This window comes from Ochotona curzoniae, unplaced genomic scaffold (assembly GCF_017591425.1).
Source record: "Ochotona curzoniae isolate NIBS_2020 unplaced genomic scaffold, NIBS_Ocur_1.0 contig_2294, whole genome shotgun sequence".
Lineage (NCBI taxonomy): Eukaryota > Metazoa > Chordata > Mammalia > Lagomorpha > Ochotonidae > Ochotona > Ochotona curzoniae.
The window spans coordinates 3721332-3735484 of NW_024465405.1; the positions used below are offsets into that span (position 1 = coordinate 3721332).

The 14153-nt window shown below is 58.3% G+C and overlaps 1 protein-coding gene across 5 annotated transcripts in view; it reads left to right on the forward strand.

Annotated features, from left to right (window-relative positions):
- The window catches only part of AGAP1 (ArfGAP with GTPase domain, ankyrin repeat and PH domain 1), a 418839-nt gene that overhangs the window by 309989 nt on the left and 94697 nt on the right, over positions 1 to 14153 (forward strand). For 2 of the 5 annotated variants that reach the window (XM_040972346.1, XM_040972349.1), the window contains one exon: positions 7032 to 7193. The exons of 1 other annotated variant lie outside the window; for it this stretch is intronic. In XM_040972346.1, the coding sequence (XP_040828280.1) occupies positions 7032 to 7193 (162 nt within the window). The remainder of the gene's footprint in view (positions 1 to 7031; positions 7194 to 14153) is intronic. 2 more of the 5 variants (XM_040972348.1, XM_040972350.1) reach the window with 2 other exon arrangements.

Below are 14153 nucleotides of genomic sequence, written 5' to 3' on the forward strand. Positions count from 1 at the left end.
ACTCACCTTTCAACAGAAGCCTGGGATGTTGTGATTTCCTTGGGTGGCAGAGGTGGCCTGCTCTTTATTTACGGCGAGCGCACACATCTCCCCGAGCTTCAGAAAGAGCAGGGCCTCATTAGAGATCCAAATGAGCTTGGTCTTACTGGCCTGGCATCAAAGGAAGTGTGTGTTGGTTTCTACTTCGTGCAATGACTGCGTCTTGACGTTCTAGCAGGTCTCGGAATTCAGCTGGGTTTGTTGCCCCAGGCAGCAACAAATACACCTGCCTTTGATAATTTTGAGTTCCTTTAATAAGTTCCTTTTTTTAAGTCACCCCATTGTACCTAACACGGCCAAAGGGGTCAGTTAAGGTGTGTGTCAGTGTCATTCCTTCTCTTTGTTTTCTTCCCGTGGATACTGGATGCTTCTTGTGTGTGCACATTTTAGACCATATTATATGTCGTATAAACCCAGAAAACTAGCCCTTGGTTAACCACCAGAGGATCTCCATCTCCAGCAGTTCCTGCAGAGTGCAGGCCGTTCCTGGTCGCACGTCCTCACTGTTGCCCAGTAGAAGAGTCTACAGTGTCCTTTGTCGTGGAGGGACCACCGCTCCCTAAGACACACCCCCTGCCTGCCTGGGGAGGGGGCAATAGGTGGCAGGCACTGCCACTACAGTGACATCAGTGGAGGTCAGGGTTCCTCCCCACGCAAAGGCCCTGGGGGACGACAAGGACACAGGACCCCCAGCCGTGTGTGTGTGTGTGTGTGTGTGTGTGTGTGTGTGTGTCAGAATCAGCCCAGATATCAAAAACCCATCAGACATACCTGCCACCCACACCCCCAGCCCCGCGTCCCCACGACAGTTCATCAGAAGCAGCCTGGGTAATGATCGTCTGGGCAGATCATCGGACGGGAGTTAATTGTGAGGTTCGATGTGGCATCTTGTCAGCAGAGATAAGTTGTCACGTTTTCCACTTGAGCTGAAACTAAATGATTGTAAAATAAGTTATGAGTGTCCTTGGGCCCGTCTGCCGGAGTGATGGCTCCGAGTACGTTCCTGGCCATCCGTCTCAGGCAGGCGGCTTGATATTTATGCGGATGGAATGTTATTTTATTCCCCTGTAGTCATGCTTGTCAGCTCGCCAAGTGAAAAGTGGAGCGGTTCCCGAGCTCGGAGGGGCCGCCGACTAGGGTCGTTACTGCTCACGTTGTGTGGTTCTTGGGAGGGCTGTGTGTATCAGACATCGATGCCCGATTGGAAAGAGCAGATGGCTGGCACTGACCACGTGGGCCGGTGGCCAGCCAGCTCGTCTGGCTCCATGCCACGTGCCTCACACCCCAGGGGCCTGTGCCAGAGCTGGTTTAGGGGAACAACAGTGTGTGCCCAGTGTTTAAATCTGACTTACCCATTTCCTCTTTGCTTTTCCCTCCCCTGTTGAACATGGTCATTTGTCAGTCCCCAGTAAGTTGATACCAGCTGAAACACATTCCATGTTGGACGGGGCTGTCTGGACCTGGGAGGAGGGCTGGGGCAGGGGTCATCAATAGTGTCTCTCGTGGGGTTTTTGGCAGGGCCGGGGGTGTGGAGCTCCTGAGTTTGATTCCTTGTCAGGCCAGAGCAGTAGTCAGGAATGGAAAGGCACAGTGTGGTAGCCAGGGACATCCTCATTGCTCGTATTTTAAGCCAAGCAAATGTGTGCGAGAGAGAAGTGGTAAGATGGAGCAGCCAGGGGCACCGGTGCCCCCAATCCAGGGCTCACAGCCAGTGAGCCAGATTTGGTTTGCAGTCTCCCAAGACCAACCAGACAACACCTCCCACTCCTGTGTGCAGGCCAGGCCTCCCTTGATCCCATGTCCTAAGGTGCCTAAGCCACGGCACAGGTCCCTGAGTGTGTGTGTACATTCAGTGCACCTGCTGACACAGCGCCGCCTCTCCTGCAAGCACTGCTTCCTCACTGGCAGCACTCCACCTCCACCGGCCTATCCACTCCTCCAAGGCTTGTGTACCCCACCTCCGGGAGCCCCCATGGATCTCCCCAGCCTCTGTGTAGTTCCAGGGCCACTCCTTGTCCCCCTCCAGCAAGACGGGGTGGGGTGGGGGATGATGTTGACAGATGCAGCTCCCAGAGTGTTGGGGCTCAGACAGGTGCAGAGGTGGGATGGGCAGCAGCAGGGCCAACCCAGCCTCCCCTGCAGCACAAGCCACAGAGTCCCTCCGTGCTCTGACCTGTCCTCTCTCAGCTGGACTAAGAGCGGTCCTCCTCAGCCCTGTGGACGGCAGATCCAAGGCTGAGTGGACGGTTCCCCCTTATGTCCCACGGGTGCAGCGTGGTCTCTGGGTCCCTGCGCCTCCTCATCTGGGAGATGTGTGAGAGCACACAGGTGCTGGTCACAGTTCTGCTGTTTTTGCCTTTGCGTGGTGCCCCGTGGCCCCTAGGGTGGCCCTGCTCCTATGCCACCTTCTGGCACCTTCGTCTCTCTTGAGTCCTGAGGGCCCCAGCAGAGTGGCAGATCCCCAGCAGGCTGCAGGCCGCCCTGGTGGATGTACCAGTGGTCTCTCAGGCTCTCCCTCTGGCTGATCTCGGGCAGTCAGGACACCTGCCATGACAGGATGTCTCTCGTCCCTCTTTGACGCAGTGGCAGGGCCCAGGAGAGTTTTCTGTTGAAGACATCAGCGAGAGATGAGAAAGGTTCTTTCCCCTCCTCAGGAGTCGGTACTCCCAGTGATGGGTGGTTAGGTATGTGGGATGGCGCTTCGACCCAAAGCATGCTCAGGATTAGTCTTAAAAACTTAGATTGTGACATGGGCGCTATTTGTCACACCACACAGCAGCTCGCCTGCGCCCTCCACGCACACGCACGCACACGCACGCACTCACACACACACAGGAGGTCACGGCGAAGGGTTTGGGGTGCTCAGTCTTGCCGGGAAGAGCTCCAGTCAGCAGGGAATAGACATGGCGAGTACCTAGGGAGCAGCTGGCACCATGGCCTGATTGCTGGAGACGTCTCTTGGACTTCCAGGACCCGAATGTTCTGGTTTCCCTTTCCACCAGCCTAATGCAGACCTTCTCATGGTTTACTGTCCCAGGTGGCTACTGAGAGTGCATGGGAGACCCCCAAAACGCCCCCTGCACCGCCACTCTGGGAAGGCCAGAGGGCCTTGGCAAGGCCCCGCCAGCAGCCAGGGTGCTGTGGCAAGTCAGGCTGAAGGGAGTGGGCACAGCAGTGAGAGTGGGCAGCAAGGACAGAAGTCACAGTGGTAGAGGGACAGGGACATGGGGTCGAGGACAGTTGTGTTAGAAGTGAGAGCTAAGGGAACGCGCAGGACATGGTGAGGACCGTGGGGAGCACGTGCTGCAGGACTGTGTGGTGCAGCAGGCGTGCAGGCTGGGTGGGGCGTGGAGCACTGAGCCAAGGCCACCGGAAGCAAGTACAGGAATCTGGTTCCCTGGAGGGGGTCCCAGAGGGTGTGGGCACTGGGGACAGGCCTGCTGGGGTGCTCTTCTGACCGGCAGAGTTTAGTCTTTGTTCTTGTTTTGGTTTTTTGCTGGCGCAGCACTGGACACATAGTTGGAGTTGGGGTGTCGGGGGGAAGGTAGGGGAGAGGAGGGAGCAGAGTGGGATTCGCAGGGGTGGCAGCGTCTCCCGCACCTGCATTGTGCGCCAACGCCGGATGCCGAGGAGCCGAGGGGAGCACTGGTCCCTGGGGCCGGGGTGGAGCATCCCGCCGCTGGCAGCCTGACCAGGCCCCTGAGGAAGGGCGACTGAGTGACAGGGAGCTGTGCAGGCCTGGCCAGGACGCTGAGGCCACCCAGGGGATTGGCGTGGCCACTGCCGGTGCAGGCGACAAGCAGGCGGACGAGGCCAAGCATGGAAGCTTTTGGAGGCTAGAGCTAAAAGGGAGCCAGGACTGCATGGGCAATCAGGACAGCGACAGCACCAAGCCATGTGATGTGTTGAGTGGGGGTCTGTGGCACCGTCACCTGAGACACATCCCCAGGGGAAGCCAGGTCGCAGCTGTCCCTCGGGTGGCACAGATCAGCGAGAACAGGCTCCAGTGTGCTCTCCAACCGGATTTCCCTCTGGGGCTCAGGGGCACAACGCAAGGACAGGCTTCGGCAGGGTCTCTCACAGGTGGCCATCCCAGGCTGGACAGGTCTCTGTTGTGGGGCTGCACCATGTGTTCTGGGATGTTACCCAGCATCTCTGGCTCCCAGCACTGGACACTCACAGGGGTGCCACTCTGCTGTCCTGACACAGTCTGCCTCACTGAGAACCTGTGGAGCCCTGAGTCCAGCCCCGCCCGCAGCACGGTGGCATTCATGTGGAAGGCTCAGGAAGTGCTGGTGGCTCTGGCTCTGATGGTGCCATGACAGTGGGGGTGAGGCGGCGGGCACTGCTTCCTCCAAGAGTCTCGGGGCTCTTCCCGAAGGACAGGTGTTCCCAGATGAGACTGCCATGTCCCTCTCAGTCATGGGTGATGGTCAGCAGTTGGAAGGGACGGAAGGCAGGAACCGACAGGTGTCGTTTTGGTCCCAGGATACAAGGTCAGTGCCAGTTGAAGTTCCAGACCCAGCTGTGATGATTGCTCTGTGCGCGTGCAGGGAAGGTGGACGCAGACACAGTGATTGCCTTCGTGTGGGCTAGTTCCTTCAAAAATGGCCTATCTATGTCTCTTTACTAGTAGAAGTTAGTGTTGGACAAGATTGGTACGTGGTTTCTTTTTGGGTGGCTGAGAGATAAGTGAGCTGGACACGCACACACAGCGTGATTTCCCGGGCTCCGTGGTCGGTCTTGCTGTGGCAAAGGTGGAAAACAGGCGTGAGCAGGCATGGCTTCAACCCTGCCCCGCTTTGCTCACTGTTTCTCATGGATGTGGATGGTTCTGCAGAGGGGCACACTTGGAACATCTCAGAAAGCCACAAGAGGTGTGAAGAACAGCAATGGCTGCAACATTTAGGAGCTGGGAGAGCACAGGCAGTGAGGACCACGTGGACCACACGCTGTAGGACACATGCAATGGTGACAGGTGGACCACGTGCCATGGGACATACACAGTGAGGTCCATGTGGACCGCGTGCTGCGAGAATAGACCACATGTGTTTTGGGCACTAATAGCCTCCAAAAACCACACACACACACACAGCTGCTGTGTCCACGATATCCCTCATTAGGACCACAGGACTTGTTGGTGTGTCCTCGATGTGTTTATAAAGGCTCTGTCGTGTCCAGAAACACTGGCTAACAGAGGGAGTGGATGGCTGGCTTTGACCTCTGTGTGCCCAGCACACCCTGCTCCCAGGAGGGAAGATGAGCCCAGCCAGCTGCTTGCAGACATAGGCAGCTGAGCCTTGACAGCTGCAACTGTGGGGTCAGTAGTTGCGAGATGAGACGTGTCGGTGTGTGGGGACAGAAGGAGGACACACATGTGGGTGGCAGTGGACATGCTGAGCTGAGTGGGAGCATGCCTGAGAGAGGGAGAGATAAAACCCAATGACAGCCCCTCCTAGCAGAGGGCAGAGGTGCCTGCCTGGGAGAAAAGGGCCTTTGCAAAATCAGACTGAACCAAGAGGCTCCTCAAGGCGGGACCACTGAGCTGAAATCTGTGTACCCTTGCCTGGGCACTGCAGCCGCGGAGCAAGGCCCAGGGCTGACCAGATGTAGGGCCCAGAGCCAAGCAGAAAGGGGAGAAAGCTGCCCGTGAGTTCAAAGGTCACAGTGAGAGATGCCCCCTTGCCCACCCTCTGCTGACTTTGCCTCACTTGAGTGACGGGGGTTGGCATGTTCTCCCGTAGCCGTGCCATGGTGCTCTCTGGGGCTTCCCCCGAGCCTGTCCTGTCCCAACCACTTCTGTGCTGGTCATGCTATCTTAGCACCAGCCCCTGTCCCGTCCTAACCATTTCTGTGCTGGTCCTGCTATCTTAGCACCAGTCCTTTGGTCTTCACTTTGGTCAAGATTGAAATGGATGTAACGGAGTTTGGCCTGCAGTGAATAGCATGTGGGCAGTGCCCCCTTCTCTGCGCCTCCAATTGCTGCTCCTGTATGCTGGCAAGACCCAGAAATACTGCACTGACCCTCAGCCAAGAGTGCTGTCCCAGGGGTCAGCCTGCGCAGCAAGGCACTTTGTGTGTCCCTGGTGACCCCACTTCTTTTATTTATTTTTTTTGACCCTACTTCTTAAATGACACAAGTGGGGGTGCTTCAAAAAGTCTGTGGAAATGGGATGGAAAGCCAAGTCTACTTTGATGCAAAAAATTTTTTAAATCCAAAGAGTTTATTCTTAATACGCTTTTTTAAATTTCGTGTTCTATTAACTACCTTTTAATTCCACGTTCCATGAACTTGTTGAAGTGCCCCCCCCCATACATGAAGGTAATTTTGGCAAGAGAAAGTCGCAGAAGTCTGAGGCATAAACACCACATCCCCCAGATGCCAAGTCACACAGGACAGGAAGCGCTGGGCTCTCAGTAGCTTCAGGGAGATGTACAAATGAGAACTGTGACGGGGCTGGTGGCGCATGGGAACAGCTCACGGCACATGTGGTAGTGGGGCCCTGCTGTGTGGCGTTGACAGCATGTGGCACTCACGGCCCAGGTGATGATATGGGAGTGTGTGGCACGCACAGCCCTGGTGGTGATATGGGGGCAGAGGGCCTGTGGCGCACAGCCCAGCAGGTGGTGACGTAGGGCGCTATGACATGCACAGCCCATGTGGTGACAGGACTGTGGCACATACAGCCCGGGTAGTAACAGCAGGGGCCTGTGGCACGCACAGCCAGTGGTAACATGGGGGGCCTGTGGCACGCACAGCCAGTGGTAACATGGGGGGCCTGTGGCACGCACAGCCAGTGGTAACATGGGGGCTGTGGCACGCACAGCTGGTGGTAACATGGGGCCTGTGGCACGCACAGCCGGTGGTAACATGGGGGCTGTGGCACGCACAGCCGGTGGTAACATGGGGGGCTGTGGCTTGGGCGCCCTGCAGCCTCCTCATCCTCCAGGCACTCACCTGGTGTTCCTTTGCTTTTCCGGTGCGGTAACAGACACGGGGCTGGGCGATTCGGTGTGTTCCAGCCCAGGCATCTCCAGCAGCACCAGCCCCAAGCTCGACCCGCCCCCCTCCCCTCACGCCAACAGAAAGAAGCACCGCAGAAAGAAAAGCACCAGCAACTTCAAGGCCGATGGCCTCTCCGGCACCGCAGAAGGTAAGGCCCCGGGCGCCCCCAGCAGCCCCTGGGCTCCTACAGACCCATGGATGGGGTGCAGCCCACTTGCCCCTGGGATGAGTAGGCCCTGCTGTGGTGTGTGTGTAGGGGCTGTCCTGGGATGGCTCTCTGGTCCCTCGGCCCAGTCCTTGGTCCTTCCCCAAAGCCTGGCTCTTGTCTGAGTTCTGTAGTCCTGCCACACCTGGGCAGGCTGGGGTGCCACGTCCTCCCCACCAGGCAAGCCACGCTGTCACCTGGGCAGGCTGGGGTGCCACGTCCTCCCCGCCAGGCGAGCCACGCTGTCACCTGGGCAGGCTGGGGTGCCACGTCCTCCCCACCAGGCAAGCCACGCTGTGTCACCTGGGCAGGCTAGGGTGCCACGTCCTCCCCACCAGGCAAGCCACGCTGTCACCTGCGCAGGCTGGGGTGCCACGTCCTCCCCACCAGGCAAGCCACGCTGTGTCACCTGCGCAGGCTAGGGTGCCATGTCCTCCCCGCCAGGCGAGCCACGCTGTCACCTGGGCAGGCTGGGGTGCCACGTCCTCCCCGCCAGGCGAGCCACGCTGTGTCACTCTGATAAGGATGACCCTCTTTCCTAACCCAGGGTCTCGGGCCTTGGTTCCCTAAGACAGCAGCGCCTCGGCTGTCGCAGTCAGCAGCGCCCCCAGGAGACTGGCTCCTCTGGCAAGCGGCCTCTCAGCACATTTTTGCTGCATGGGTCTCCGTTCCCCTTGACCTTGTCAAGTTCTGGTTCTCAGGGATGTCTGACAGGACCTGTGTGAGCGTCCCTCCCAGCATATTTGTGTTTGGTATTGCACAGGTGGAACTGGGCACACACCATGGTGAGAGGTAGAGTTAACACCTTGTGGTAAGGATGTTGAGGACAGCATTGCACAGGGCACGAGGACTCCGGAGTGCAGCCGGGGCCGCGCGTCTCAGAGCCACGGGGCTGGCACAGTCTGTCTGCAGCTTGCTGCCCTGGGAGCTCCATTCCCACCTCCCCCACTTCCCAGCTCCATTCCCACCACGCATGGTGCTTGAAGGAGCATTCAGAACGGTGGGTTGCCAGGCGGTGGCCATGGCCATGGCAGCTGGGGACGCAGTGCCTCCCCTCCTGACACCCTGCACCGAGGCTGTACTCCCACTGTCCGAGTCAGTAGGGAAGGGTGGGGCCGAGCACGCGACAGTCTGGGTTGTGGTCTGTCACTCTGTGAGCCAGTGAGACCTAGGGTGTCAGGGCTCCCCAGCTCCCCAGAAGGGGCCAGAGACACCCCTCCTTCACAGACACCCAGACCTTCCTGTCTTGCCTCTATTCAGCTTCTTGTCTAGTTAACCAGTAAAAACCGGTGTTCTTGCGTGGCAGTCTGCAGGACAGTTCTAGGGAGCAGAGTGCCATGCATGCCCCTTGACCATGGAGTCTCAGTGAGGCCCTTCAGATGGGTGTTCGGCCGGAGGCACCTGCCGCGTGGGCGCATCCCACCCCCTGCTCCTCCCCGACAGATGCTTGGCATACATGTCTGGGCTGCGGGGCTCCCGGCCAGGGTCTTCTCAGCTGACGCAAATGACACAGCCAGCCTGTCTGCTTGTCCCCCTGCCCATGGGCTGCTCAGGAGACCGTGTGAGACACAGGGCCTGGCAGTGACCCAGGAGCCTGTGCCTGTTTATACGGACAGCCGTCAAGTCTAGTGTCGCCTTCTGCCTACAGCATGTCGGGAGGGAGTTGGAGAAGTGACCATGAATACACTAGAAGCCTGCGGCCGCGTGTCCCAAACCAAGACAAAGGGGCTCCTGGCAGCACAGCCAGGGGCCCCTTAATCACAGGTCTTCACGCTGGGGCGGTGACACAGCTGGGCGACAGGCTCTGGGCACCCTGAAAGCGAACACCCTGTCCAAAAATCACAAGAGAGTTGTGTAGTCCAAGCCTGAGTGTCAGCTTCAGGCTGCTCCCTGTCAGCCTGTGAACGCTGCCGAGGCCACGACCTCTCCCTGCGTGATGGACAGTCATGTGTGACATTGACACAGACGTGCCTTGCTGGCCCGGCACCCGAGACCCCAGGCGGCTGACATTGGGCAGCTACAGGGAGCTGCGTTCCAGGCAGCACCGCCGGGAATCCTCCCACATGCTCTGCGCCCAGCTTTCCCGCGGCTGTCCGCCACCCAGGTGGCCCCTGTCGGCCTTGGGCCTGCCCTGGCCTTCTGTCTGGCCTGGGTGGCTCTGTGAGTGTCCCAGAGGCCACGGCTGTTGTTCTGGCATCACCCGGTCATGTTTCCATCCCAAAGGAAGCAGCAGGTTGGCTGCCAGAATCCCCGGGAGAAACTGAGACTCACGTCCAGCTTGCTCGTGTGTAGCCAGGATGGAGAGAGCTGGCCTGGCCTTTCCACACAGAGCTCCACGCCCACACGCCACTCCCTCTCGTAGTTCCGTTTCCTGGACTGCCGGGAGCGCTGGGCATTGATGCACCACAGGTGCTGTCGCTCCTGAGGTATTCCGAGTAAGAAGCCTGCAGCGTTCGCGTCCAGGTGCTGTGCTTTGTGGTAGCTGCGGATCAACGAATGGAAGCTCGGATGAGTGGGGAGCTGTGGTGGTGCCAGTGGAGACCAGGATGTGTCAGGCCCAAGGGTGGCCTTGGGTGGTGCTCAGTGGCACCCACAGGTGGGAGCTTGAAGGAAGTGGATCTTGACGCAGATGTAAACTGGGCCATCACAGAGGAGTGGGCTCGAGCAGGGCCACAGCCGTCGTGCTGTTCCTGGCGGACCAGGTTTAGGCTGCGTGCAGGGAGAGCTCTGGGGTGCTAAGGATTCCAGGCCCTCTGGAATCCCACGATGAAGTTGCAGCCTGGGGCCCACAGCCCCGTTCAGCGGTGCCGGGGCGGACGGGCCCCGTCAGCCGGCAACACATTCATGCAAGTTTGCATCCAGCGCTAATTTCCCGGCTCTCCTGGCGAAAAGGCTGACGTCGAGAGGTTAAGTGGCTTTCTTGTCCAGGGTCAGGTTGCTGGTAGGTGACCGAAGCGTCTCTTCATTTTCTGCCTCCAACCCTTTCCGCCAGGCGAGAAGCGAGCCTTTGAGGTGTGCGGGGCAGCCTTTGAATCTCCGAGTGGGGCTGATACTCCTCAGGTGCCAGGGAAAGATGCCGTCTTTTATGCACGGTTGCCAATACCTGGACGTTGTGTAGCAAAGATTTGCCTTTAAAAATTCAGAGCAGGTTGTGCAGCAAGCCGGGGCCCTCCGCGCCCCAGGGGAGCTCACGCAGCTTTGTTGTAAAGGTCTCAGGAGGCATTCGTTTCATCCTGGTCCCCTGGCTCCCACCGCTTGTTCTGCGGCAGCAGCGAGCGAGCTGTTCCTCGCAGCCGCATTTGCTGGGCCCACAGCTGCATTTGCTGGGCCCGTAGCAGATCCCCCAGATGCTGGGCCGTTTCATCTGGAGCAGAGGAGGTCACAAACCTGGCTTTCGCTTCCTTTCACTCTCTCAAGGGGAGCCAGGCGTCCCGGGTCCCAGCTTCTTGGCTGGCAGGAGGCCCGAGGAGGCAGAGCCCAGGTCCTCACTCCCTGTACCCTGGGGGCCGGAGGTCCATGTTCCGAAAGAAAAACGCGTATTCGGTTGCACACGTTCGGGTAGCAGAGCTGTCCTCTAGCGTAATCCTGCCTGCTGCGGACCTGGCGTGAAGTGTTCTTACCTAACAACCCTGGGTCGCATTGTCTCTAGTTGGAGTGCTGTGTGATTGTAGCTTAAAAACTCTCGTTTGGCGACCAGACGGGATGGCGTCCAAGCACCTCCCGCCTCGGAGGTTGTGTCTGAGGAGTCGGTGTTCCGGAAAGCAGTTTGGAGTGGAATTAAGAATGGCACATAAACCCCGCAGGTTCCTTCTCCCTAAGCCCGAGGCTAGGTGGGAGCTGCCCCTCCGTGAGCCTGGAGCTGGGTAAGGATGAAGTGGGCTCCCTGCCCATTGCAATTGGCAAAGCAGCTTTTTTACGGCCACGCAACATGAACGAAGCCGTAGAAGTCTGAGTGCTGGGTTTTTTCTCCCGTCACGCCCCAGGCACAGCTCACACGGGCGTGCTGAGTCAGGGCCCGCCCCTGTGGCCGTCACAGCGTCTCCATCTCGGCAGCTCTCCCGGCTGTGGTCGTGGAAGGCTCCTGAGAGCTGACTGCGCAAGTGTCACCGTCACTTGTCACTCTTGGGTCTCCAAGCACCCCACCAGTGCCCTGGCATCGTCTTTGTTTAAATGTGGCAGCTCCTGGGAAAGGAAAGGGAAGCAGAGACCCCCTGTCGCCAGCGACGTGAAAACTTTGTAACCAACAGTCGTTTTGATGCAGCAGGGATTTCTTAATTAACTCCCTTATTAAGGAGCAGTTGGCTGTTGCATCCGAATAGCTGAGCCCTTAATTACGGCACATATGAGAAGAGGGACAAAGTCAAATAAAACCGGACTCAGAGCCCGTGCCTAGGAAGCAGACCCAGAGTAGTCATCCGGTCAGGGTACCGCGAGGCCGGCTGCGTCTCACCGCCTCTGGCTCCGTGGACTGGGGGAGACCCATGCGTCCCGGTGGAACCAGCTGAGCTTTGCAGAGGGGACTTCCCAAGCCGTAACTGCAGCTTCCCAGAGAACGAACTCGCCGTAACTGAGTAGATCTGGGTTTACAGTTCTACACTGACAGCGTAGATTGGGCACAGCTGCCTCAAAAGCCGTCCCGCCGGGTACAGTCCGGCCGCCACAAACACATGCAAGCTGTCAGCGCTCTCAGATCCTTTGTGCAAGTCCGCAGGTCGGAAATAAACAAAGATGAGTTGGTCCCAGCGGGGGCAGCCGGAACAGAGGGTTCCCCATCATGATGAACCGGTGGACCAGATAAGGATTTGGGGCACTTTCTTTCTTTCTTTTTTTTTTTTTTTAAAGCCCATGTGAGCAACAAGGGTTAGTGTTGGTGGCTCTGAAATTCAGTAAGCTGGAGCACCCCCGCACGCTGAACGCCGTGCTCGGGGCTCGGGGCAGGTGAGGAGAGGGCTTGGCCTTCAGGTCGCACGCAGCGCCCGGGGGGGAGCAGATGGGACAGGCTGGTGCTGGGAGCACTGTGCACCTGCACCACCTGGGGACCCTCTCAGGAATCTCCTTACATGGAGAAGGAGCGGAGGAAGTGAAGGTAAGATGGGGTTTGTTCCGGGGCGTCCTGGGCTCTGCACACTACGGGGTGGCCTGTGACCTGTGCTACTGCCCCCCCTTGCACACCGGTGGCGGGGCCCTGCGCCTTCACTTTTGTCAGGTCTTGGAGGGGCCAGGGCAACGCCACAGAGCCCTGGGGACTGCACACTGCCCTCTAGGTGCCCTGCGTCTGGAATCAGGCTTACTAGGGAACTGGTTCAGAGGACATGCCCAAGGTCACCGTGTTGAAGGATTCCAGAGGTTTGTCTTTTCGGGGTCGTTCAGTGTTGCTACTCACAGCCATGGACTCATGGCCCCTCAGACCAGTGTCCCTCAGCCTGAAGCCGTGGAGCTGGGACTGGAAACCAGTGCCATTCGGCTTGTGCCTCCCTCGCTCTGCTAACTCCCCTAAAACTCATTCTGATTTTCAAAGGGCACAGAGACAAAGACCTTCTATCTGCTGACTCACTCCCCAGGTGGCTGTGATAGCCAGGGTCACAGCCCTGGGACTCCATCCAGGTGGCCGTGATAGCCAGGGTCAGAGCCCTGGGGCTCCATCCAGGTCTCCTGTGTGGGTGTCAAGAACACAGGCCCTTGTGTCACCATCTGGTGCGTCCAGGGAGCCACGGTAGCCAGGACTTGGTTCAGGCACTCCAGTTTGTGATAGGGACATCCCAGGCACTAGTTTAACCACTGTCCCAAGTGTCTGCCTCTCTGCCATCTGCTTTATTCACTTACTTTGAGATTTATTTATTTGTAAGGCAGAGTTCCAGAAAGAGGGAGATGTGTGGCGAACTGAGAACATTGTGAAACCAGCTGCCACAGGGACAGATGAGAACACAGCATGCCATTCCTGAGCTGGGCAGTCAGTGACCCCCAAGCCAGCTCCATGCCTCGTGCAGCCACGCCCTCTTCAACACATCCCCACGTCCGTCCACTGTGTGTGCACATCCACAAGGAAACAAACCAAGCCGTCCTCCTCTTCACCTCCCGCGGGCACTCCCCATCACTCACTGGGGGTTTGGGGGAGAAGCAGAGTCCATCCCTGAAACCCCTGTGTGGAGGGTGAAGGTCAGTGCCCACCGTCCTGCTCTGGGCCTCTTAGGGCAGCGTGCCCCGAGCTCAGTACTCCATCGCTCCAGTCAGAATCCACAAGTTGCTTCAATGCCCAGAGCTTCAGCCACTGCTTCATGTGGGACATGGAGGAAGGGACACACCTGTCATCTTGCATTTGAGACCCATGTCTGCACCTGGAAGTCTGTGCTTTGCTCTGCCCCACCTACCCACCTCCCAGCCAACAACACGTCCCAGGGGGCTGCACCCATGGCACACACCGCCCCCCATTGTCCTGAAGAACTTGGACCAGTGGTTTCTCGGCTGGCTTGAGCTGGCCGTTGAGGATCACAGGATGGCAGTGTTGTCACCTGTCGCAGGTGTGAGCAGCACAAGCCGTAGGCCTACAGAGCAGGAGCCGGGCTGCCCCACGGGCGCCCCTTTAAAGTGGTTTTGGACCCTCAGTTGCCTTGAAGGCACTTTCTGCTTCCATCAAATGATGACATTTTTTCCTTTACCTCTTTTTTTTTTTTAACATTTATTTATTTCTATTTGAAAGGCAGATTGTACAAAGAGGAGAAACACAGAAAGATCTCCCACCTGCTGGTTCACTCCCAAAATGGCGACAAGGGCCGGAACGCAGCTGATGCAAAGGAGCCAGGAGCTTCCAGGTCTCCCACGCAGGTGCAGGGTCCCAAGGCTTCGGGCCGTCCTCCACTGCTTTCCCAGGCCACAGCAGGGAGCTGGATGGGAAGTAGAGCAGCT